We start from the raw sequence: 27,373 nt of genomic DNA, 5'->3' as shown, positions 1-27,373 counted from the left end.
GACCTCTGAGACTATCACAGTGCAGGTGCATTTATACGGAGACTTGATTACACACAGGTGGATTGTATTTATCATCATTAGTAATTTAGGTCAACATTGGATCATTCAGAGATCCTCACTGAACTTCTGGAGAGAGTTTGCTGCACTGAAAGTAAAGGGGCTGAATAATTTTGCACGCCCAATTTTTCTGTTTTTGATTTGTTAAAAAAGTTTGAAATATCCAATAAATGTCGTTCCACTTCATGATTGTGTCCCACTTGTTGTTGATTCTTCACAAAAAAATACAGTTTTATATCTTTATGTTTGAAGCCTGAAATGTGGCAAAAGGTCGCATATTTTTGGACAAAATGTTTCAGATTTTTTGCAATGTTACGAAGATGGAAAAAAGCTGCCCTTGAAATATTCTTGATATGTTCATCAAAAGAGAGTTCAGGGTCCTGAGTAACGCTAAGGTCCTTCACAGTTTTATTTGAGACGACTGTACAACCATCAAGATTACTTGTCAGATCAAACAGCAGATCTCTTTGTTTCTTTGGACCTAGAACTAGCGTCTCTGTTTAGTCCGAGTTTAAAATTAAAACATTTGCCGCCATCCACTTCCTTATGTCTGAAACACAGGCTTCCAGGGGAGGCAATTTTGGGGCTTCACCATGTTTCATCGAAATATGTGTTGTCCGCATAGCAGTAAAAGTTGACATTGTGTTTCCGAATAACATCACCAAGAGGCAGAATATATAGTGAAAACAATAGTGGTCCTGAAACGGAACCTTGAGGAACACCAAAACTTACAATTGATTTGTCAGAGGACAAAACATCCACAGAGACAAACTGATATCTTTCCGACAGATAAGATCTAAACCAGGCAAGAACTTGTCTGTGTAAATCAATTAGGGTTTCAATCGCTCCCAAAAAAATGTTTTGATCAATGGGGTCAAAAGCGACACTAAGGTCTATGAGCATGAGGACGGATGCAGAGCCTTGGTCTGACGCAATTAAAAGGTAATTTACCACCTTCACGAGTGCAGTCTCAGTACTATGATGGGGTATAAAACCAGGCTGGAGTGTTTCTTATACATGCACATTATTTGTCTTTAGGAAGACAGTGAGTTGCTGCCTTTTCAGTAGCAAGCATAATAAGATTGTGGTCCAATAGTTCAGGATTATGAGGAAAAAACATTTAGATCCACAATATTCATTCCACGGGGAAAAACTAGATCCAGGGTATGACTCAATGTGCAATGTGTAGGTCTGGACATGATGGAAAAATTCCTACACTTAAATTGCCCTTGCCTAACGACTGCATCTACGACAAGCTTGAAACTTGGCTATGCTCACCATAAGGCAATGGTTCTCCTGTCTTTTTTTGGCCGGAGGAGGTCCTGCAGCTCTATGTCCAAATAAAGCATCCGGGGTGAAAAATGTCAAGTAAAAAAGTTGTGTGAGGACAAAACTAAGACATTGGTAAATTGGTTAAATACAGAGATTGATTCAATAGTTCAAAGGTTTGGCAGGTAGCCAAGTAGCAACAAAGAGTACAGCAGTAACGGAGACAACACAGAAGTGACATAGTCTAACGTAGTCTTACCGGGTGAATCCAGGTTAAAGTTTTTTATATATTTTTTATTTAAATTTTATTTCACCTTTATTTAACCAGGTAGGCCAGTTGAGAACACCTTTATTTAACCAGGTAGGCCAGTTGAGAACACCTTTATTTAACCAGGTAGGCCAGTTGAGAACAAGTTCTCATTTGCAACTGCGACCTGGCCAAGATAAAGCATAGCAGTGTGAGCAGACAACACAGAGTTACACATGGAGTAAACAATTAACAAGTCAATAACACAGTAGAAAAAAAAGGGGAGTCTATATACATTGTGTGCAAAAGGCATGAGGAGGTAGGCGAATAATTACAATTTTGCAGATTAACACTGGAGTGATAAATGATCAGATGGTCATGTACAGGTAGAGATATCGGTGTGCAAAAGAGCAGAAAAGTAAATAAATAAAAACAGTATGGGGATGAGGTAGGTAAAAATGGGTGGGCTATTTACCGATAGACTATGTACAGCTGCAGCGATCGGTTAGCTGCTCAGATAGCAGATGTTTGAAGTTGGTGAGGGAGATAAAAGTCTCCAACTTCAGTGATTTTTGCAATTCGTTCCAGTCACAGGCAGCAGAGAACTGGAACGAAAGGCGGCCAAATGAGGTGTTGGCTTTAGGGATGATCAGTGAGATACACCTGCTGGAGCGCGTGCTACGGATGGGTGTTGCCATCGTGACCAGTGAACTGAGATAAGGCGGAGCTTTACCTAGCATGGACTTGTAGATGACCTGGAGCCAGTGGGTCTGGCGCCGAATATGTAGCGAGGGCCAGCCGACTAGAGCATACAAGTCGCAGTGGTGGGTGGTATAAGGTGCTTTAGTGACAAAACGGATGGCACTGTGATAAACTGCATCCAGTTTGCTGAGTAGAGTGTTGGAAGCAATTTTGTAGATGACATCGCCGAAGTCGAGGATCGGTAGGATAGTCAGTTTTACAAGGGTATGTTTGGCGGCGTGAGTGAAGGAGGCTTTGTTGCGGAATAGAAAGCCGACTCTTGATTTGATTTTCGATTGGAGATGTTTGATATGAGTCTGGAAGGAGAGTTTACAGTCTAGCCAGACACCTAGGCACTTATAGATGTCCACATATTCAAGGTCGGAACCATCCAGAGTGGTGATGCTGGTCAGATCCATTTTTTGATGTCACTTGTTAAATCCACTTCAATCAGTGTAGATGAAGGGGAGGAGACAGAAAGGGGGTTCAGCACAACCTTGGTACACGACCAGGGGCTGGGCCTTCCTTACACTACCTCCTCACCCCTTCCATTCCCTTTGGCTCATTTTGCCTCCTCTGTGTTAAATGCACCATCTGACACTCAATGTGCTCCACTCTAGAGCATGTCTACAGCAAGTACTTCAACCAGGTTGAGTAGGTGATAAAGCTTATTCACCGAAGTGCAACTTGGTCAGATCAGCAGTAGCGACCTCGTTGTCAGAAAGTATTTTTCACTCTTGTATACTGGCAGGGGGGACAGCACAACCTTGGCTTACGGCTTGGGGCTGATCCTGTTGGGGGGCCAGCTACCAACCACGATCACCGACCAGGGTCTGGCCTCCCCATCGCCTCCAGACTTCCTGCACAATGGTGGGCCAGCACAACCCCTTCCTGCATGTTCATCAGATCCGTGCTCACACAACCTTGACTTATGGCCGGGGGTTGGCACTGCCAGCAGGCTCAGCACAGCCTCAGTCCATGACTGGGGGCTGATCCTGCTGGGAGGACAGCTACCAACCCCGATCCCCAATCGGGGTCTAGCCTCCCTGTCCACCATCCACGCCAAAACCCCCATACCATACTCCAACTACTACCCCTTCCGACATGTTCGTCAGATGGAGAGAAGCCAAACTCGTGAACACACTGTATATAGACTATACCCAGTCTAAGAGGGAGTGTTGTACTTACCCGAATACTGATACAGTCATCTAAAAGCTCTGAAGGCAGGATGTTGACATTAAAGAAGAATATCTGTGGAGAGGGTTTATAAATATGTTGATATATACAGTATTTTCATGGTTTATTTATGTACATAGTAAAGAGTTAGGCATAACCATGACCATTTTCCATAGCTTTCTATACTCTTGATTTTGAAGGAAATTCATACAGTCATACTGTAGCAATTGTATAGTAATTGACTAGAAAAGGTTGAGAAAATGCATGTGAGAGGTCAAGGGGGATAGATAATGTATCCAATGGAGGATTCTGCTTTAGATTTACTCAAACATATCACTGTTGCAGAGAGAGAAGAAGATCCAAATGAAACTCACTGAAGCAGGAGAAGGAGGAGTGCATTGAGAGAGGGATCAGCAGGACAAGATAAAAGAGGAGCAGGAGTCAAATAGACAATCAATCAATCAATCAAATGTATTTATAAAGCCCTTCTTACATCAGCTGATGTCACAAAGTGCTGTACAGAAACCCAGCCTAAAACCCCAAACAGCAAGCAATGCAGGTGTAGAAGCACGGCAGCTAGGAAAAACTCCCTAGAAAGACAAGCATTTAAAGAGGTGAAAAAGAAAAAAAATATTAAATACTGAAACAAAGATGACCTTTCGCGCAATCAGAGAAGTGTAACTTTGCCCTAGTGGTTTTGATTTTTGAGTATAAGAGCAGTTTAAAACTATGGAGTTCTGAAAAGATTACCTCATCAAAGAAGGGGTTGTTTCCTCGTCTGATCCTGGTTCTGTGGGTCTGTCCGCACACATTCACTTTGACAACCGGTTTAATGTTGTTTCCCGGCAACTGTCGGCCCTCGATAACTCGAATGCGAATCTGGTCATTGAAGACAAGAGTATAAGAGTTTAACTAACACTGAGTGACTTCAACAAACACAAAATTCCTTAATTACGCCTTTTATTTATTTAATTTGTCAATAATAGGAGAGGTCAAAGAGGCGCTGTTCTACTACAAAATGCATATCTCCTTCCTTTTTTCCTTCCTTCCTTGAGGCAATCACTGATCTGTTAGTGATTGGATTGATGAATGCATAATTATCATATTGCTGTCACCTCTCATGCCTATACAGATTAGTGATTACCTCAAGTAAGATAAAATAGGATGAAGGACACATTTCATAAGTATTTAAACAGGGCCCCATACTACCATCCAGGGCTGCATCTCAATATTCCTTTGCTAGTCTTCCCTCCCACTGATCTGAAAGAACTGGAGGTTGAAAGCCATCATCCACCATACTGCTTTCATCTGTCCTGTGGTTTCAGATCAGTGCAAATGAAGGAAAGAGAGATGAGGAGGGGAGGATACTTTAAACGTTTGACATGCACTTCATATCCTAGCTATGTACTCTACCTGGAAGTCCTGGGGCTTGTTGGCCAGGGCCCGGTGTCTCTTGCGGCTGGTCCGGACAGGCCTCTGGTTGGGGTTACCAGGCTGGCCAGGTGTGAGTGGAACTCCAGGGGTCCCCACCTGACCCCCAAGGGATACCTCCTCCCCATCCTTCCCTTCCTCACCCCCATCTGGTAAGCCAGAACACACACACACACACACACACACACACACACACACACACACACACACACACACACACACACACACACACACACACACACACACACACACACACACACACACACACACACATACACACACATACACACACAGAGAGAGAGAGTCTTGTACAACTAACCTTGTGGGGACACACAATTCAGTCCCATTTAAAATCCTAATGTCCCTAACCCTAAACCTAACCCTGACCTGTACCCTAACCTTAACCCGAAAACATTACCTTAACCCTAAAACGAACCCTAGCTCCTAACCCTTATTCTAGCCCTAACACTAATTCTAATTTAAACCCTAAACCCCCTAGAAATAGAATTTGACCTTGTGGGGACCTACAAAATGTCCCCAGTTGGTAAAAACATTTTAGTTTATGATTATTGTGGGGACTTCTGGTCCAGGTGACTTGTGTTCAGCATATTGTCTGCTGAGTGCACTTGTGTCGTGTGTATATTTAAAAAATATACAAATATACAATTCATACCCTACCATCCCTACCCTGATTAGAGTAAACTAACAGACAACAAAACTTCTACTGCTACTTACAGCTATTTTCCCTCATATCTACAGTACCTGTAGCTAAATAATTAGACATACAGAAACATTCCTAATTCCCTCAAGTGCTGGATTTTTACCCACAGCGCCAATCCACCATTCAATCTGAACTCCAACCCTCCGATGTCCACAGAGTCACCCATCTTTCCCAGTATAATGCCATTTTGCTATTTCCTTTTGCAATACATCCATCCATTTGACTAGGATGTCTTATGAGAGTCCTGAACCTCCCTATTTGTAACATTTCTACCAATATTGCCCCATAAATAAATACTTTACCCAGGAGTTCAATTATATTTCCCATTGACAGTTCGTGGTTTTTCCAGATCACCTAACAAAACATTTTGTAGGTCCATCTGTAACCTGATATTATGACATAACAACCATTCCCGGACCTGACTCCAAAAGCGAGCCCCCGATGGAACGTACTAAAAAATATGTTCGGTTGATTATGTTTCCTCGTGGCAGAGTCTGCCAAAGGCTGTAAGTGTTGTTTGTCTTTTCAATTTGCATCCTCCATTTCCATAAACAGCAAGCAGCCTTTCACTTGTGTAATGAACACAGACAAGCCAGAACCACTTCAATACTTCCTACCAACCAAAGCCTAAAACCACAACATCACACCACCTCACTAGCCTGGTTACCTGGGTTGTATTCATTAGAGACCAAATGGTGAAAAAAACCTCTGAAACAGGTAGGGACTACCTGGACTTGCCCAATAAGAAATGCAAGCTTTTGTTTTCCGTTTTCAAACGCTTCCTGTTGTGTGCCCTAATGAACACAACCCTGGCTACCAGATCTGTCTGTACTTTAGTCAACTGCTCATTACATGACATTGAACGACAGAGGAGTTGGCTAATACACAAACAAATCTGGGAACCAGACTACCACTGCAATACCAAAACCAAACATTCCACTGAGACAGCTGCATACTTTTCCCAAACTACATGTATAAGAGTTGATTTACATTACTGGCATACCAAAGACATTGGAACTGATCTCATGAGAGGACACCATTTTGCTTCACCAAAACAAAAGATGGCGTGCACATATTTGTTATGTTACACTGACCTGTGTCCCCATATGACTGGTCTTCATCAGTTTGATTGTTAGGGTTAGGAGCTGTGCTAGCTGGCGGCTCATAACCAATCATCAAATGAATGGTCGCCTAAAAAAAAGATGGGATTAAATGTCAACATGCTGCTTCAAGACAATGTCTCAATGTATTGACAACTTTAACTTACATTATTTTACATTGACATATTATGGTCAATGATCAAGACGTTTTAACCTAGTTATTATATGCATGGGGTAGTTCTGCCTGGGACTCAGGCCTGGGTCCAGCAACTGTCAACCCAACACCTTAGTGGTTACGCCAAAAGACCTGAACCTCTTGACGAGGTCCCTAGGTGTTGGGTTAAGTTCGCTACTCCAATCAAATCAAATTGTATTGGTCACATATACATGGTTAGCAGATGTTAATGCGAGAGTAGCGAAATACTCGCTACACTAGCCCCTCCCTTCAGGAGAACATCTCCCCAAGCTTATTTATTCCAAGTCCTTCATGTGTACACACCTTTCCGATAACCTTATGGGCGCCATCCCACTTATTACACCAATGTAGGGAATTTGTGTGCTAGTTCTGACCAGGACTTGAACCCGGGTCCAGCTATTGTCAACCCAACACATTAGCCATTAAGCCAAAAGCACCGAACCTCGACAATGTCACTACAATAAAGTGTATTATTGGTTACACTTCGTTTACTTTTAAGAATAAGCCAATTATAAATGCTTATACATGTTTATAAATCTTGTTCATTCTAGAAGCTGTTAATTCTCAATGACACAAGTGTGTAGCCATAGAGAAACTCACCCCAGTGTCCTGTTTCTTCTCATTGACCAGGGACAGGTTCTTTGCTGGGAGGGACTTGGTGTGACCATGAGCCAGGTCTAGGAGAGAGATCTTAGCTGAGCCAATAAATCTGGAATAGTGGTCAAAAGTCATGAGCACCACCTGTATATATGTGACATGAATCTTTCAGGTGGAAACGCATACAGTAACATAATAATATCATACCCAGATCACTTAAACAAATGCATGTATTATACTTGCTGGTCTACTGCATAAAGAGGTGTAGATTTCCTCTGTTGTTTGTGTACAATTGTTGATGGGAATTTATATGAATGACTAGAATAATCCACCCTGAACCCTGAAGCCGTATAATCGTATGAGTATGAAATTGATTTGAATTATGTATGACCATAGTCTGTACAATATGTCTATAAACCTTATTTGAATAACAGACAGACTGTCTGAGCAAGATTCAGGGCCGACCTTGGCTGGGGCCACTGAGAGTACTTTCCAGTTTCCCTAACTTGAGGGAGGAGGGGGAGTAAGTCTCACGGAATCCCGTAGCAGGGCATTGTGTGCTAAGGTTGGTGAGAAAGTGTGCGCGTGTGTGAGGGTGAATGTGTGTGTGTATGTTTGTGTGAATGTGTGTGCAGGAGAAGCCAGTATAAAATGAAATGTTTTGTACAACAGAGCAGAGCTCTCGTAAATAAACGTTCTGACTATCGTAGCTGGGCCTCCGTCTGATTCATTTCAACCAGTCTCCTATAAATTCTGGGTTTCAGGCTGAGTAGTTAATTGAATTGGGTTTATGAACATGGAGAACATAATTCTCTTGACAACAAGGATGTATGTCATTTAATAAGTATGAATATATTTGTTTTTTGACTAATCACAGGCAGTATCCAGTTCTCATTTGTACTTCTTTCAGAATTGACAAATCTAGCAACAAGTCATATAGAGCAATTATATTTGCCGCACAGATCTGATGAAAGTCCCTTATGGGGGAACTGAGGACTAACTAGAAAGGTACCAAGGGTTCTTTATTACGCAATGATTAAGAATCATGTTGCATTGCTTAATCTCAGTTATTCCCGTTATGTTTACAAAGCCACCACCGTGCCATGCAGCCATAATTTAAAGAAGTGTGTATATGTCAACATATTGTTGATACCATTGAGGCACTTTGCTTGTGCTGGACTGGAGGAACTCAAGAAAAACAAAGTGATAGGATTGTAGCGAGACGACGACTTTCCTGTAACTGAGTGATCTTAATAAGCTGTCACAATGACAAACATCAGCCTAGCATAGCTTATTTTGGCAACCATTAGAGCCTTCCCGGAGAACACTGGGAAAAAAATGTAATCTGTGCTCTGTAGTGAGGAACAACACTCGATCCCACAGACGAGGGCAAAGAATCATGAAAAGGGAGGACGAGGAAAGACTAATCGCTGGGAGCAATTAGCATCTACCACAGGCATGCCTGTAGTCTGGCCTTGTGTATCAGGCTGAGGGGAGGAGAGAGACAAGAGAGAGAGAGAGAGAGAGAGAGAGAGAGAGAGAGAGAGAGAGAGAGAGAGACATTTAATTGAGAGAGAGAAGGAGGGAGGGAGAGATAATTTAAGTGAATTGAAATAGAGGATGGGAGAGAGAGGGGGGATAGAGAGAACATAAGAGAGGAGAGAAGAGAAGAGAGATGGGAGGGGGAGAGAGAGAGGGAGAGAGAGAGGAGAGAAGAGGGTGGGAGAGAAGAGAGAGGGGGGAAGGTGGGATGTTGTCATGCCTCTCCCCTCTTGGCTATGTCACCCTCAGTGTTGAAGTAATTTGTCATCCCACACAGAGAGATAAACAATCATGCGTCCTGGAAATGACGTTGAACTACAGGGTCAGCGGTAGAGATCACACCTTGGCATTGAAAGCAGGCTACTCTGAAGCTGAGAGAGGAATGCTCTTTGAGTCTTTTGTTTTTTATTCCTCTTGGAATTTGACACATTTCACATTTTATCTTGACTCAATTAGTTGGCAGTTGACTTTTCAAAGGCGAGCAGACACATGCCAAATACCCATTGCTGAATATTTTCCCTCTGAGGAAATGAGTTGACTGTTACTGACTAATAATATGGAACACACACTACCTGTCAGCACACTGGTTGGCTATATTTATGCACTGGGTAGTGGCTAGTTCCTCTTTTATGAGTCTAAAGCAGTTCCACACTATGAAGTCAAATAATACAGCATAATATGGAGTTCTTTCTTTTGCTGATATCAAAGGCCCTGCTGCTAACTGTGCCCGTCTATTTGTGCTATCATGTCAACTCCTTGTCAATCAATGTCATGCCATGTTTGGATTGACAATGAGTAATGGAGTTGGCAAGAGCAGGCTATAGTTTACTGTCTAGTCTCTAGCAGAAAAAAACATACTGTATGTATTCATGTTTGTATATCATTTTGGGCTTTTAAAAATTTTATTTGGACATTGGATATGGAGGATTCGAAATGCCTCAACAGGACATATGATTGTATATGGTGGTCACTAGGGGATGTCCTTATATCCCCCCCCCCCTTATTGAGTGTGTGTTTATACTAGATGAGATATACACACACATCTGCAAAGGGTTCTCAAGCTTACTCAAACCCCCATCTGCCAGTGACAAGCCTGTGCAAGCTCTGTAACTTTGCTTGTGTTTGAGTCTGGACTCTGCCAGTGCCCCCCACACACATTATAGAAGTTCAAAGATGTGAGTCACTCTCATTATCATAGCCTTCTCTCTCTCTCACTCTCTCTCACTCTCTCTCTCTCTCTCTCTCTCTCTCTCTCTCTCTCTCTCTCTCTCTCTCTCTCTCTCTCTCTCTCTCTCTCTCTCTCTCTCTCTCTCTCTCTCTCTCTCTCTCTCTCACACTCTCTCTCTCTCTCTCTCTCTCTCACTCTCTCTCACTCTCTCTCTCTTTCTCTCTCTCTCTCTCTCTCTCTCTCACTCTCTCTCACTCTCTCTCACTCTCTCTCACTCTCTCCTCTCTCTCTCTCTCTCTCTCTCTCTCTCTCTCTCTCTCTCTCTCTCTCTCTCTCTCACTCTCTCTCTCACTCTCTCTCACTCTCTCTCTCTCTCTCTATCTAGATTAGAGTTCCTGCTGAGAAGTGGTGAAAAGCATGCTGCTAAATCGAGGCTGCTCATTACGTGACTTAAAAATATCACATTGGAAATGGAACATCAATGAAGCATCAATACAACTCAGACATGTTTCATCAATGAAGCATCAATACAACTCAGATATGTTTCATCAATGAAGCATCAATACAACTCAGACATGTTTCATCAATATAAAAGCAGTAACATGTTGACATTTTGAAACCTGTTTCTCTTGATATACAGTAGACACATAAGAGACCCTTTTTGAATCTATTGAGTTTGAAGTGATTTGTGCTCATGGTGAAGAAATAGCCTTTTGGAGAGAGAAAACGGTTCCATCATAGTGAGCGATGAATCCTCCTCCCATAACACAGCGAGTCTGAACACGGAGGCAGGTACAGGGTGTGGTAGTGGAGCTGCAAGGGGTTGTGCGACTTCAAATCACCCCTCACTTTCCACTTACCAACGTGGTAATCATTTAAGCTCTGCGGTAACACAATTTTCCTCAACACATGTTGTCATGGCAAGAGGAGTTCCTGTAGAGGTTATGTGGCCCATTGCAATGGAAAAACTTGAGTTTTTAAAAATGTAATTGTAGATCAACTAAGTTCTCTTTCAAAAACTTGTTTCTGTATCTCACGTATGGGGTAAGTCCTTCGGGACGGGGTCACAAGGACACCCCGATCACACAACCTATTTTGAGGCGCCCCGCCCTCTAGCTCATGAATCGTTTTCTTCCTTACGGAGATCACAAGCTCTCTCTACACTCTCCTCAGCACGACTTGTCTCATTGTTTTCCGACTTCATTGTGACCTCGCCACCGATATAGTCAACTGCTATGGGAGTTGACTACATGTGAGATACACATATTTGAGATAACGAAAAAAGTATTTGAAAGAGCACTTGGGTAAACACTTCTGCAGTCAGAGATCCATGATGTTCCTTAAGGTCAAATCTTAAGGTTACTTGCGTAACCCCTGTTCTCTGATAATATGATTGGGGTATCTCAATATGCTTAAGGAGGAACACATATGTTTGATAATGAGCTAGAGTATGGGACTTGACGCATTATAATAAGTGGGGTTCCCCACTATTCGCCACGCCTCCTGTCTGTTTACGACAGATGTTTTGTGATTGGAGCTTCCTTATGATCTCGCCCCAAAGGGCATGCCCCCATATGTAAGATAGCTCACTCATATTAACATAGAACTACGGGGTTACGCAAGTAACCTGAAGATTTGACCTGAATGAACATTATGGATCTCCCTCCGCAGAAGTGCTTACTCTAGTTTTCTACAACTCAGTTTAAACTCAGCACTGGCCTCAGGGTTTGACCTTAATGAACATTATGGATCTCCTTCCGCAGAAGTGCTTACTCTAGTTTTCTACAACTCAGTTTAAACTCAGCACTGGCCTCAGGGTTTGAACATTCCCTTTCAGTCACTCTCTGTATAACCTGTAATTACCAGACACTGTATTGTAATGACCAGGTTCACATTCTAATGGAGGGGCACTTTGACTGAGAAATGACAAGAGGTCAAACTGAGTAAAACACTATGTCCCACCTCCTCCCTAGCAGCACTAGCAGCGTCCGATTAGCAGGAGGTGTGTGTGTGCGTGTGTGTGATGTGCGTTCTCTCACAAAACTTTTGAGACATATACAGTAGCTACATGTCAGGTACGTACTTGTCTTTGCCGATCGTCTCATAGTCTTTCACAATCACGTCTATAAAGGAGGACGCATCCAATGGGGAGCCCTTTAGGTCGAACTCAAGCACCTGCAACCACAAATTGAGTTAGTACATAAAAAACGCAACTTTGTCAATGTTAGTTAAATTATGAAACATGGGGGGGTACAAATGCTTTAAATCAAAAGGGAAGTGTTCACAGTTATCATTCCTCTATCTAATAATAACTACACACAGCGGACAACATTTTAGCCTCATTCCCTACAGTGCCTTGCGAAAGTATTCGGCCCCCTTGAACCTTGCGACCTTTTGCCACATTTCAGGCTTCAAACATAAAGATATAAAACTGTATTTTTTTGTGAAGAATCAACAACAAGTGGGACACAATCATGAAGTGGAACGAAATATATTGGATATTTCAAACTTTTTTAACAAATCAAAAACTGAAAAATTGGGAGTGCAAAATTATTCAGCCCCTTTACTTTCAGTGCAGCAAACTCTCTCCAGAAGTTCAGTGAGGATCTCAGAATGATCCAATGTTGACCTAAATGACTAATGATGATAAATACAATCCACCTGTGTGTAATCAAGTCTCCGTATAAATGCACCTGCACTGTGATAGTCTCAGAGGTCCGTTAAAAGCGCAGAGAGCATCATGAAGAACAAGGAACACACCAGGCAGGTCCGAGTGTCACGCCTTGGTCATTGTGTTTTGTGTTTTCGTTATATATTTGGTCAGGCCAGGGTGTGACAGGGGTTTATGTTATTGTATTTCGTATTGGGGTTTGTAGTATTTGGGATCGCGGCTGATTAGGGGTGTTGTATAGGCTTGGCTGCCTGAGGCGGTTCTCAATCAGCAGTCAGGTGATTCTCGTTGCCTCTGATTGGGAACCGTATTTAGGTAGCCTGAGTTTCGCTTTGTCTTTCGTGGGTGATTGTTCCTGTCTCTGTGTAGTGTTCACCAGATAGGCTGTATTAGGTTTCACGTTCCGTTTGTTGTTTTGTATTTATTAAGTTATTTCATGTATGGTGACTTTGTTCATTAAAGACATGAGTAACCACCACGCTGCATTTCGGTCCTCTCTTTCAACAAACGAAGAACGCCGTTACAGAATCACCCACCACATACGGACCGAGCGGCGTGGTAACAGGCAGGAAAAGCGAAAGGAGGACGTTATGGACAGCAATGGCATGGAGTATACGACGTGGGAAGAAATCGACAGGTGGGCGGCCGACCCAGAGAGAGTGCAGGAGCCCGCATGGGATTCGCTAGAGCAGTGCGAAGAAGGCTATAGGAGAATGGAGTTGGAGAAACAGACACGGCGGCGCAGAGCGAAACCCGAGAGTCACCCCCAAAAAAATATTGGGGGGGGCGGCTCAGAGGGAGAGTGGCTGAGTCAGGAGATGGACCTGAGCCAACTCTCCTTGTTTTTCGTGAGGAGCCAAGGAAGAGACCAGAACCAGAGCCGGTGTTAGAGGTGAGCGAAGCAGAGACTGTGAAGGAGTTAATGGGGAAAGTGGAGTGGAGAGTAATGAGGGAGTTGCTAGCTTGGTGCTATAGATATCATATTCGTCCGACGGATCGAGTCGGGGTTGATGGCACCTGAGTTAGCGCTCCATACTCGTCCTGAGGTGCGTGTTAGTCGGCTGGTGAAGTTGGTGCCAGCCTCACGCACCAGGCCTCCTGTGCACATCCCTAGCCTTGCACATCCTGTGCCACCTCCACACACCAGTCCTCCGGTAGCAGCTCCCCGCACCAGGCTTCCTGTGCGTGTCCTCGCTCCAGTATCACCAGTGCCCGCACCACGCATCAGGCCTACAGTGCGCCTCGCCTCTCCTGCGCTGTCGGAGTCTCCCGCCTGTTCAGCACAGCCAGAGCATTCCTTCCCTCCTGCGCTGTCGGAGTCTCCCGCCTGTTTAGCGCAGCCAGAGCCTTTCTCCTCTTCTGCGCTGCCGGAGCCTCCTGCCTGCATGAAGCAGCCTGAGCTGCCAGTCTGCAGGGAGCTGTCAGTCTGCATGAAGCAGCCAGAGCTGTTAGTCTGCAAAGAGCTGTCAGTCTGCAGGGAGCTGTCAGTCTGCAAGGAGCTGCCAGTCTGCAAGGAGCTGCCAGTCTGCAAGGAGCTGCCAGTCTGCAAGGAGCTGTCAGTCTGCAAGGAGCTGTCAGCCTGCATGGAGCAGTCAGAGCTGTCAGTCTGCAAGGAGCTGCCAGTCTGCAGGGTGCTGTCAGCCTGCATGGAGCAGTCAGAGCTGTCAGTCTGCATGAAGCAGCCAGAGCTGCCAGTCTGCAAGGAGCTGTCAGCCTGCATGGAGCAGTCAGAGCTGTCAGTCTGCATAGAGCAGCTAGATCCGCCAGTCAGCCATGATCTTCTAGATCTGCCAGTCAACCAGATTCTTCCAGATCAGCCTGTCAACCAGAATCTTCCAGATCTGCTAGTCAACCAGAATCTTCCAGATCTGCTAGTCAACCAGAATCTTCCAGATCTGCTAGTCAACCTGAATCTTCCAGATCCGCCAGCCAGCCAGGATCTACCGGAGCCTACTACCTACCTGAGCTTCATCTCAGTACTGGGCTTCCTCTCAGTACTGGGCTTCCTCTCAGTACTGGGCTTCCCCTCTGTTCCGGACTGCCCCTCTGTTCCGGACTGCCCCTCAGTTCCGGGCTGCCTCTCAGTTCCGGGCTGCCCCTCAGTCCCGAGCTGCCCCTCAGTCCCGAGCTGCCTCAGTCCCGAGCTGCCCCTCAGTCCCGAGTTGCCCCTCAGTCCCGAGCTGCCCCTCAGTCCCGAGCTGCCCCTCAGTCCCGAGCTGCCCCTCAGTCCCGAGCTGTCCCTCAGTCCCGAGATGCCCCTCAGTCACGAGCTGCTCCTCAATTCTGTGGGGTTCTGGGTGAGGACTATTAGGCCATGGTCGGCGGCGAGGGTGGATTATCCCAGGACGCGAAGGGGAGGAACTAGGACATTAATGAAGTGGGGTCCACGTCCCGAGCCGGAGCCGCCACCAAGGACAGACGCCCACCCGGACCCTCCCTATGGTTTTGAGGTGCGTCCGGGAGTCCGCACCTTGGGGGGGGGGGGGGGGGGGGTTCTGTCACGCCTTGGTCATTGTGTTTTGTGTTTTCGTTATATATTTGGTCAGGCCAGGGTGTGACAGGGGTTTATGTTATTGTATTTCGTATTGGGGTTTGTAGTATTTGGGATCGCGGCTGATTAGGGGTGTTGTATAGGCTTGGCTGCCTGAGGCGGTTCTCAATCAGCAGTCAGGTGATTCTCGTTGCCTCTGATTGGGAACCGTATTTAGGTAGCCTGAGTTTCGCTTTGTCTTTCGTGGGTGATTGTTCCTGTCTCTGTGTAGTGTTCACCAGATAGGCTGTATTAGGTTTCACGTTCCGTTTGTTGTTTTGTATTTATTAAGTTATTTCATGTATCGTCACTTTATTCATTAAAGACATGAGTAACCACCACGCTGCATTTCGGTCCTCTCTTTCAACAAATGAAGAACGCCGTTATACTGTTGTGAAGAAGTTTAAAGCCGGATTTGGAAACAAAAAGATTTCCCAAGCTTTACACATCCCAAGGAGCACTGTGCAAGCAATAATATTGAAATGGAAGGAGTATCAGACCACTGCAAATCTACCAAGACCTGGCCGTCCCTCTAAACTTTCAGCTCATACAAGGAGAAGACTGATCAGAGATGCAGCCAAGAGGCCCATGATCACTCTGGATGAACTGCAGAGATCTACAGCTGAGGTGGGAGACTCTGTCCATAGGACAACAATCAGTCGTATATTGCACAAATCTGGCCTTTATGGAAGAGTGGCAAGAAGAAAGCCATTTCTTAAAGATATCCATAAAAAGTGTCGTTTAAAGTTTACCACAAGCCACCTGGGAGACACACCAAACATGTGGAAGAAGGTGCTCTGGTCAGATGAAACCAAAATTGAACTTTTTGGCAACAATGCAAAACGTTATGTTTGGCGTAAAAGCAACACAGCCCATCACCCTGAACCCACCATCCCCACTGTCAAACATGGTGGTGGCAGCATCATGGTTTGGGCCTGCTTTTCTTCAGCAGGGACAGGGAAGATGGTTAAAATTGATGGGAAGATGGATGGAGCCAAATACCCGACCATTCTGGAAGAAAACCTGATGTAGTCTGCAAAAGACCTGAGACTGGGACGGAGATTTGTCTTCCAACAAGACAATGATCCAAAACATAAAGCAAAATCTACAATGGAATGGTTCAAAAATAAACATGTGTTAGAATGGCCAAGTCAAAGTCCAGACCTGAATCCAATCGAGAATCTGTGGAAAGAACTGAAAACTGCTGTTCACAAATGCTCTCCATCCAACCTCACTGAGCTCGAGCTGTTTTGCAAGGAGGAATGGGAAAACATTTCAGTCTCTCGATGTGCAAAACTGATAGAGACATACCCCAAGCGACTTACAGCTGTAATCGCAGCAAAAGGTGGCGCTACAAAGTATTAACTTAAGGGGGCTGAATAAATTTTGCACGCCCAATTTTTCAGTTTTTGATTTGTTAAAAAAGTTTGAAATATCCAATAAATGTCGTTCCACTTCATGATTGTGTCCCACTTGTTGTTGATTCTTCACAAAAAAATACAGTTTAAATCTTTATGTTTGAAGCCTGAAATGTGTCAAAAGGTCGCAAAGTTCAAGGGGGCCGAATACTTTCGCAAGGCACTGTAATTCATTCTCATATCCTCCTCCACACAAAACTTCCCTCTCAACACCTTTTTCAACATTCCCAGAGACTGCCAGAGAGAATATGGATTGTAATGTTAATATTTATACTTACTTCATTCCACACGGGATTGAGTTCACGATCAATTGCTTTAGTTTTCTTCTTTTCACCTGTAGCATTTACACAAAGTGGCAAGATTAAAACACGCAAATATATGTTTTTATATATACCCTGCATATAACTAGGCAAGTCAGTCAAGAACAAATTCTTATTTACAATGATGGCCGACACCGGCCAAACCCGGACGATGCACCGCCCTACGGGACTCCCAATCACGGTCGGTTGTGATACAGCCTGGAATCAAACCAGGGTGTCTGTAGTGACACCTCAAGCATTGAGATGCAGTGCCTTAGATGGCTGTGCCACTCGGGTGTATATGCATGGTAGAATATATTTCTCTGGGTTCAATGCAGATGTTTTTATCTGAATATCAAATAATTTCTGGGTAACAATTATGTTACTGTGACTGTTTTTAACTAAATGCTCAAAAATAAACAAAAATAGCTTCTTTACAAAAATGCAAAGTTCTCAAGCAATCATTTTGCAAGGACTGTTTAGGGGTGGTTTAAGTGGGGAGGGGAAAACTAGCTGTTATTGGTAGAGAGGGTTGTTTCTTATTGGTCTCTTAACTCATTTACTGCCTGGTGATGTCACCAGGTAGGCCAAAATTCTACCCCACCAAAACAGGCTGAAATTTCAGGCAGTCTTTTCAAACAGCTCTTACACTAAAAGGACATTATCATAATTTTCACAATTTCAATTTCCAACCTCATAATGGAAATATATATAAAGCACAGGTATATCATGTTTTTAACTGCACTGGGCCTTTAACATATATAGGTAGTTTTAAAATGAGTAATAACTACAACGTCCCTGGGGCTGGTAACACAGTGAGCCAACTTACAGTGGCAACATATTGAACCATAAAAGTTGAATGTGCATCTTGGACTGACTCTTGTCCTAAAATATCCATACAAAAATGAAGCACATTGACCCAGCTGCAGAGCTCTTCATGACAGGGGGAGAATGGATGATTCCAACCCTTTATAAGGGAATGTGTTTTCCCTCTGTGTAACACAATACAGGTAACATTATTTCATGTGACTCATTGCCTTAAAGCAGGCAAAATGAGGTTTGGGAATCTCAGAACTAATGCACAGTACCATTGTTGTACCTTCAATGCAATTCATAGTAGTTTTGTGCCCTTACATGCTCACAGTTAATGATGCAGTATCTCCACTTTGAATACAAAGAGCATCATGTTTGTGTTTATTGAACATGTTAAATGTTTGGGGACCACAAAATCCATCAGAATATCATCTTATTGTGGAATATTGCAGTTGTTGGTTCAAAGAATAAATGATAGACAGAAAATTGGTCGACTAACCCAACATTGACAGCAAAGGGCAGAAAGGATAATGTGACTTTAAAATAAAGAGAACTATAAAGTAGCCTAACTAAGAAGTAGGCTACAACCCGAAAGCAACTCTGCATGTCTTCATCTTTGGAGAACGTCTTTGATCCAGATGTTTTGAACTTCTCAAGAATAGCCAACCATCAAGGCATTGAAACCAAAGAGTAGATGTAGGCTAAATGCCACACAAGAGGCAACAAAACAATAACTCACCTTTGAACACTACCGCTGCTATGGGATCTGGGTTTCCGAGTTTCTTTTTGGGGATGCCTTTGGCTGATTCCACTACGACGCGCAACATTATTAGAGTTTTTCAAGTATGTAGTATAACTCCCTTATGAATCACAGCATGTTCCTCTGCCAAGGCGCCTCTTAACCAGCGCTCATTGTAACAGAGGAAATGCTCCTTTAGAGGAGGAGTGAAGTCACGAATTATTTGGCTATTCACTGTAAGAGTCAGCAAGGAACAAAATATTATGGATGTGTGTTAAAAAGTATTCCATCACGTCGTGTAGGCTATAGTCCAAATCTGTTAGGTTACTAGCCATCCTACTTGTTACATCTAATTCTACTTCTTGTGATATTGTTATGAGTTTTTAAAAAAACTTGACGCTGTCAAAATATTGTTTTACTATAGGCCACTCAAAAAGGCTACAATTCGTCATAGCCTACGTTGAATGATTTACATGCATCTGGTAACAGCTTTTTAGTCTATCGTTGTTCAAATGTAGCATACAACGCAGCGCCACCCAGTGGTGATGGGGTTGTACAACGCTGAGTGTGGTACCCTAAAATGACTGCGGCGATTTTCTTTCAAACAAAAGATATCCCATGATAATTCTTATCACAGCAAGAATACCACTGTTATTCCCCATACTGTTATTGTTTCACATCTAAGTAATTTTGCTGGTTTAATTAGGCTATTTCCAATCTGATATGCGAACTTGTGTCTTTGAAAAAAACGACACAAAAAAAATTCAATGATGGCTTTGCATTTTTGTAAGCATTTATGGGCAGTGAGTGAGCTCCAAAATAATTGGGACATTGACACGTTTTACAGATAGTCGGATAGTCCTGAATGAATCGTGAATGATGATGAGTGAGAAAATGACAAACACAGTTAAATAAAGGTAAAATAAAAAATAAAAACAAACAAATATCATATCCTCAGGACATGCTAACCTCTCACCGTTATGATATTTGTGCGTCTGTAACTTTCTCACGCATCATTATTCACGATTCATTCAGGACTATCCGTAATCATGGTAGCATCCACATTAATGGAGAAGTGTTTAGAAACATATTATATTCGTATTTAAAAGTCTCTCCAAAATGACACAATCAATTATTTACCATATATTTCTATTGGGAATAAAATGATCTGTAATTACCAAAACAAACAGCAAATACATCCAACAAGTTTGTAGCGTCACACGCTTGATTTAATCAATGGGGGACTATGTACAAAAAGTGCTGTCCTTTCTAAACGGGTTGTTCACCAGATATGGATGAAAATACCCTCAAATTAAAGCTGACAGTCTGGACTTTAAGTTCATAGTCATTGTGTACTGGAGTAAAGAGAGGAAACAACAACAAGAAAGTGTCACAGTGCTAATTATTTTGGAGCTCACAGATGTCTAAGTCATGAAATGAGAATAGGCAATATTGAAATGCCCCTGCCTCAAATATCCTGATTTGTCATTTTAGTATTGTGCGCAAGCTACTAGGCAGAAACGGTAGGCATAATTGCAGAATATCTTGCCTATGTAGAGTAAGATAATGGCAAGGTTTTGTAAATCAGACTCAACCACCTGAAGATTTTCATTTGATTTTTCTTAAATGTGGGATCATTTGTAGAATGACAAATGTCACATGAACATATTCAAACCCCAGTATTTGGGAAACCGATCAGAGTTGGCCAAACCCCTTGGAGAGATACCTCTAAGCAGGACTTTTTACACTCCTATTATTATTTACATGTTGTTATTTACACTTATGGATAAGGAGAGACTGCAATCCATCCTATGGTTAGACCATTATGTCTAATGTGTAATGTGTGTAATGAGCAAATGTGTGTCTGTTTTGTGAACATCTGGGAATACTTGGGCAAGGAAAGGTTTCTGGTTGGTCTTAGGGAATGTAAAACAGTTAGGATGGGAGACTTTGACAACCGGATTGAGTGATGTAGCAGCAAATATGTTAGATGAACAACTGATGAGCATGGAGAGCCTCACAAGTTTGATAAAATCACATATTTATTATATATTTTCAATTTAATAACCTTATATACATTTTCAAATACGGCTATTTATTTACTTTGTAGCTTTTTGTCAGAAGCATTATTTTTGAACTGTCCCCTCCAAGTTTAGCTGGAATTTAGACCGAAAGGATTTTACAAAAGTGATTGGTTGACGATATGACATTGGCCCTATCACCTTGCGCTGCGCAGAAAATCAGATCTCAACAAGGATCGGAGAAGTGTTTAACATCATCAGTACCACACCTATATGATGTATATCTTGTCTAAAGAGCAACAGGACTGCAAACAGAGATCAGTATATAAGGACGAGATGCCCATGTCTGTGTCCTAACAATGGGAGTCGTGTCCCAAAGGCAGGCGAAAAGATTAGGTCCGAAATAAACACAAAGAAACGCGTTGGCCTTATTTTGGACATATTTTGGTGATTGCTTCGCCTCTTCCTCTCTGATGCAAAAGAGACAGATGTGAATGCCTTACTGAAATACGTAATAAATCATATTTTTTTGTAAATTAGTGGTGTTGGATTGTTTTGATAAAATGCGGGACATGATTGTTTGGTTGCGGGACAAAGGACCAAAATGCAGGACTGTCCCGCACAATCCGGAACATATTCTCACCCTACTGTGGATTCGACTTTTCCTCGAACCTTCTTCCTGACAGCTAAAGGCCCGAAGCTTCTACTTTACGCTCCGTCTCTACTCTACTAGAGAACAGGCTACACTAGGGAAGGGTGCTTGTTTAATAAAGTGAGATCATTGCTGAATCAACGTCTGCAAGATCACAAATCACAGTATTGTACATATCAGAACCGAATATAATAGCATAGTAAAACTTACTGTAAGACAAAAAAACAAACACTTAATTTCAAATGAGATTTTAGAATGATTGCCTCAGCGTCATGGTTAAAAGTTTGGCCTCATGTCAAAATGTGTAAAATAGAGTCGCAACAAAAAAAACAATAATACATATATACAGTACCAGTCCAAAGATTGGACAAACATACTATTTCAAGGGGGTTTCTTTACACCTCCAGGCTATGTAAGGGCTATTTGACCAAGAAGGAGAGTGATGGAGTGCTGTATCAGAGGACTGGCCTCCACAATCACCCGACCTCAACCCAATTGAGATGGTGGGAGGCAGAGTGAAGGAAAAGCAGCCAACAAGTGCTCAGCATGTGTGGGGACTCCTTCAAGACTGTTGGAAAAGCATTACAGGTCAAGCTGGTTGAGAGAATGCCAAGAGTGTGTTAAATTGTCATCAAGGCAAAGGGTGGCTACTTTGAAGAATGTCAAATATGTTTAAATTTGTTTAACACTTTTTGGGTTATTACATGACTGTTATTTCATAGTTTTGATGTCTTCCCTATTATTCTAAAATGTAGAAAATAGAAATAAAAAAATTAAGAAATACCCTTGAATGAGTAGATGTCTCCAAACTTCTGACTGGTACTCTGCCCTACCAAGCAAAAAGGCAGTAACTGCTCATTAACTGTATATTTATTGTTTGTTGTTGCCTGTTTTGCATGTTATTTTGGCATTAATATGTGTCACATATCAGTTTGCAAAGAGTTAATAAAGCCGCATACAAACATGGTCTCCTTTTTGCAGGTGTTTCAGTCTAGCTCAGTGTTTTCTGTTGTGGAGGGGCAGTCAGCAGAAAATACAGTGCGTAGGGGTTGGTAATCTTCTCTAGTTGCGCCGTGATTGGCTCAGTGTTCTGCCACTCATGGGGACACTACGTCACTGCAAAATCTACAGGGAGAGGTAGAATGTTCAAGCCCCCTTGGGTGTTACCATAGATTTACATTAGAAGTGCCCATCCAAGAAGGCTCAAGGTCGGTGGCCACAGATAAAATGATGTCAAATCACGTTAAATCTACCGTAGCTTTGATTGGACTGATCGTGTAAACATACTTTCAAAATGTTAGCTAGCAAGCTAGACAAGCAGTCATCATCATGAATCACGTCGACAATCTACTGGCAAATCCTTTTCAAGCCTTGTCATATGAAAATAAATTATAGATCAAACGAATCGCTGTTCATCGGCTATTGCATTGGACATAAACATTAGACAACAATTTGAAAATGATCAATTCAACAATGAGTGGTTTGGAAGGAATCAGTGGATAACTGCAAGCCTTGCAAAGCAATCACTATTTTGCTTTTCCTGCTATTCGGTGGAGAGGGTGTGTGGTCTAAGTCTGGGTTTAAGGGTCTCTTTTCCAAGCTTAAAATAATAAACATTCACACGCAACACCATGGGCCAGAAAAGGTTGAATACATTGGCCATGCTGTCAATCCAGTATGACGTTCGAAACAACTGGAAACTCGGAACTGGGAAATCTCAGACTTAAGTGAGTTCAAGACAACTGGGAACTGGGAAAAAAACTAGCTCCGACTGGGAAAATACGTTTTGAACGGGCCTCTTTCCAGAGCTCCGACCTGAAGATCACTGACGTCATGATTTGACCTTGTTCTTTTCAGAGTTTCCAGTTGTCTTGAAAGCACCATAAATCCAGAGAATGCCAGTCTTTGATGACAAAGTTTGATGACAGAATTTGCCTACAAGAAGGACCACCATGCAACCTTCCTGTTCAAGTGAGCACAGCACAATGGTGAGTCCAATAATGTCTTGTATGCTGCTGCATAAATTATGCAATATGCCAGGGAGATATGTATACTGTAGTTAAGAAAGTAATACAAAGTGTATGTTGTGTAGTAAGCTGTTAGTAGCCCATGTGCCTTACCCTAATAATTTGGTCCCTTTTCCCCTCATAACTTAGCCTACTGTTCTGACTTGGTGGTGCACATGTAGCCTATAGCCTGTTTTAAAGAAATGTCATCATCGAATATTCTAAGAGCTTTCCTTGTCTTTTTAAAAAGGCATTAAATGAGGCTAAATGAACGGTTTTGCTTCCAAACAAGGCCCGCTGATAGCCAGTTGTAGCAGTGGTAAGGATCCACTCCATGGTGCTGAAAAGAAAGCTCTGCTGTTGGAACAACTTTATGTAGGCCCAAACAGTTTGTGGGCACTGTTTGTCATAATAGTGCATGCATCAACCCCAAAAAAGTTGAGTTTGCCCAAACAAGATTTACATGCTAGAATTCTCATGAGAATACCTATACAGCTGCACATTCTTCTCTCTTCCCTTGCAGGGGGCACCGCGAAACTGCACTACATGTGAATGGTCTCGTTTTTCTCTCATGCGGCTACAACTCAACTAGGCAACTAGGCATTATGTGCTTTGGTTGAAACTCAACACAGGTAGGATATGCTACAGTTTGTTAACACCATCTGCTGTAAAATTTGCTCACTTGTTGTATGTGTAGGGCCTACATTCAATTGTAATTTTGGAGAGGGAAACCTAATCAATTCAATTATTTCTGTAATTGCGCACTCATTGATGTCAGACATGCACCTACCCCAATGCTCTGTTTCAGATGACTGCGATGAATGCAGAAGCAGATTTCAAGAGCAGGACAAGACACCCTCTTTTTGACTGATGATTGGCATAAGGGCATGTCCGTGATAGGCCTATCTGGCTTACAGAGGTGTAAAGTACTTAGGCAAAAAAGTACTACTTAAGTCATTTTATTGTGATATCTGTACTATTTTTATTTTTGACAACTTTTACTTTTACTTCACTACATTCCTAAAGACAATATGTACTTTTTACTCCATACATTTTCCCTGACACCCAAAACTACTAGATACATTTTGAATGCTTATCGGGACAGAGTTATGGTCCAATTCACACACCTATCAATATAACACTTTGTCATACTTTCTGCCTCTGATCTGGCTGACTCATTAAACACAAATACTGCATTTGTAAATTATGTCTTGGAGTGTTGGAATGTGTCCCTGTCTGTCCAGAAAAAAAAGAGTGCCATCTGGTTTGCTTAATATGAGGATTTTGAAGTATAGCATTTACTTTTACTTTGTACTTTTACTCCAGTATGACAATGTTGTACTTTTCCCACCACTATACTATTTTTGACTTTTACTCAAGTAGTATTTTACTGGGGGACTTTTGTTTTATTAAGGCATCTTTAATTTTACTCAAGTATGTCAATTGAGTAATTTTTTCACCACTACTGGATTATATAATTATGATGGTCATAATGCTACTTAACAGTGTCATAAAGTGTATTTTCTTAGTCCAAGTAAAGTGACACAGGATGGTCATAATGCTACTTAACAGTGTCATAAAGTGTATTTTCTTAGTCCAAGTAAAGTGACACAGGATGGTCATAATGCTTCTTGACGTTGTCATAAAGTGTATTTTCTTAGTCCAAGTAAAGTGACACAGGATGGTCATAATGCTTCTTGACGTTGTCATAAAGTGTATTTTCTTAGTCCAAGTAAAGTGACACAGGATGGTCATAATGCTTCTTGACGGTGTCATAAAGTGCATTTTCTTAGTCCAAGTAAAGTGACGCAGGATGTTCTATCGATTGTAGTGTGTGTGTGTGTGTGTGTGTGTGTGTGTGTGTGTATGTGTATGTGTGTGTGTGTGTGTGTCTGCATGCATGTTTGAGTGAGAGAGAGAAAGAGAGAGAGAGAGAGAGAGAGAGAGAGAGAGAGAGAGAGAGAGTATAGTGCTTGGTTAGTATGCCACTAGAGGGAAGAGTAGTATTATCTGACCGTGCTTTATCCAGGGATTCATCACGTTGCATAATATAGACAAATAGAACTGAAGATGGAGATGAAGCCCATATCATATCCATAACCATGTTTACTATATCTCCTGTGTGCGTGTGTGTGTGTGTGTGTGTGTGTGTGTGTGTGTGTGTGTGTGTGTGTGTGTGTGTGTGTGTGTGTGTGTGTGTGTGTGTGTGTGTGTGTGTGTGTGTGTGTGTACGTATTATTGTGTGTGCAGATGTTGTAGCAGGTCAAATCTATACGTAGAGCAGGGGTGCTGCTAGGCAAGGGGGAGGAGGGAGGAAAACACATTAAGCTTTCGCTCAGCTTCAGATAAGGTACATCAACTTCGTCACCACATGCCCTCTTCATTTTATGTATGCTTGCTGTCTAAATTGAACTTGTCTTAAAATCAGCCAATCATTTGCTTGAATGCACGCTTGTGTATCTCAGCATTCGTGCAAAAATCATCCTTCGCCCCTTCTATCACCCAGAATGCAACCTTTCTTTTTCACCTCTCATTTTTCTGTGAATAATTTTAATTTACAAATGCAATTATGAGTCAGATCCATTATTCATCTACCTAGCGCCACAGCGTGCATTGTCATACAATTATACATGAGCCCAATCCAGTCTTAATTACTTTGACATGGCAGCAGCCGTCTCTCACTCCTTGGAGTGGTCAGTGTTGGGGAGTAGTGAACTCCATGTAGTTCAATTTGTAATTTAAGTTTTCAATGTAACTTTAGTTAAGTAAAATATATTTTTCTTAATTTTGCTTTAGTGTAGCTTAACTTCTTGTGTGAAGCAATTGACAGCTTGGTAAACTGTATTTTTGGAGTAGTTTCCCAACACTGGCTGTGGTGAATGTGTTTCACCTTTCTTCAATTTGCAATAGAATGTCAGTGTGTATTACTCTGGTCATCTTTAAAAGTCAAGTTATGCTGCCCAAGCATGCTCAAAGGTCTAACCAAACCTCATTCAAAGAGAAAAAATGCGGAAGAGAAATCAAAGGAAAAAGTCACACCATTTCTGCTTTCTATGACGTCAGTCACATCCAACTCTGACCCCTACTCGACCCGACAGCTGCGCACACAGTCCCCTGTCAAACTCTTCTCACAGTCTATATCTCCCTGTGTGTGTGTGTCTGTGTACACCACACGTGTGCCGGACGGGTCCAGCTCTGCCTCACCCCAGGGGATGGGTGACCTGGGGTGCTTTTGGTTTTGTCCGTCTGGCCACCGCTTCTGAATATTAATGAACTTGGTAGTCATCTTTGCGTTATCACTCACTCATCTTCCTGTCTTGGTCCCTTCTGTCGGCTTCCTTGATAGTCGCATCCTCAGGTCATTCTCACAGGGATCTTTATTGTATTACTAAATCTCATCCAAACATTGTATACCCAACCCATACCCAGCCCCGTTCTAGGATTTTCTGAGCATTCTGCTATATGTGGTTCACAAGTGTACACAGAGAGTATCTCCTGTATGTTCTCATGTTCAAGCAATTTAACATGCTATTTCACCCAAAAGAGATGAGGTACACTGAAAGGATATGACATGTTTTGTGTGAAAAGGACAGATCTTTGTATCATGTACCACAAGAAGTTTGACATTTTCACGAAAGACCCCCTACAAACAATTATTCAAACAATGCTCTGAGCTGATTTCCCAGGCTGCCTGGATTATCACAGCTGGAAAAACAGTTTGTGGTTTGGGCTCATGCTTTTCCCAGACTACGCCAAGCCGCCATCTCCCGCTGAGCAGCTCCATCCACAAATACAGCCCAGCCTTACCACAGCCACAGGCTGGCCATCCAGCCCAGCAGCACACTTTCCCATTCACACACAATGTAACTTACTGAACTCTCACTGGCATTACTTTAACAGACCCACAGGGAGGTTGTCTCAGCAACACCCACAGGAACAATAATTAAACCACAGGATCCGACTACAGTACATGCAGGTG

General features: G+C 42.6%; 1 protein-coding gene across 3 annotated transcripts in view; it reads right to left on the bottom strand.

Moving 5' to 3' along the window:
• LOC109891940 (myoferlin-like) overlaps nt 1-19,107 on the bottom strand; it is a 57,529-nt gene extending 38,422 nt beyond the window's left edge. For 2 of the 3 annotated variants that reach the window (XM_031827395.1, XM_031827396.1), the window contains exons 1-8: nt 18,716-19,107; nt 17,143-17,198; nt 12,329-12,420; nt 7,539-7,647; nt 6,737-6,833; nt 4,904-5,070; nt 4,241-4,369; nt 3,503-3,565 (exon numbers count right to left, since the gene is read on the bottom strand). In XM_031827395.1, the coding sequence (XP_031683255.1) occupies nt 3,503-3,565; nt 4,241-4,369; nt 4,904-5,070; nt 6,737-6,833; nt 7,539-7,647; nt 12,329-12,420; nt 17,143-17,198; nt 18,716-18,803 (801 nt within the window). In that variant the 5' untranslated portion in view covers nt 18,804-19,107. Of the gene's footprint in view, nt 1-1,335; nt 1,529-3,502; nt 3,566-4,240; nt 4,370-4,903; nt 5,071-6,736; nt 6,834-7,538; nt 7,648-12,328; nt 12,421-17,142; nt 17,199-18,715 lie in introns of those variants that run through there. The other variant, XM_031827397.1, reaches the window with a different exon arrangement.
• Between the last annotated feature and the right edge of the window lie 8,266 nt (nt 19,108-27,373).

Source organism: Oncorhynchus kisutch, linkage group LG6, assembly GCF_002021735.2.
Source record: "Oncorhynchus kisutch isolate 150728-3 linkage group LG6, Okis_V2, whole genome shotgun sequence".
Taxonomy (NCBI): Eukaryota; Metazoa; Chordata; class Actinopteri; order Salmoniformes; family Salmonidae; genus Oncorhynchus; species Oncorhynchus kisutch.
Note: the sequence above shows the minus strand (reverse complement) of the source record. Positions and strands in the feature narration are given on the sequence as shown.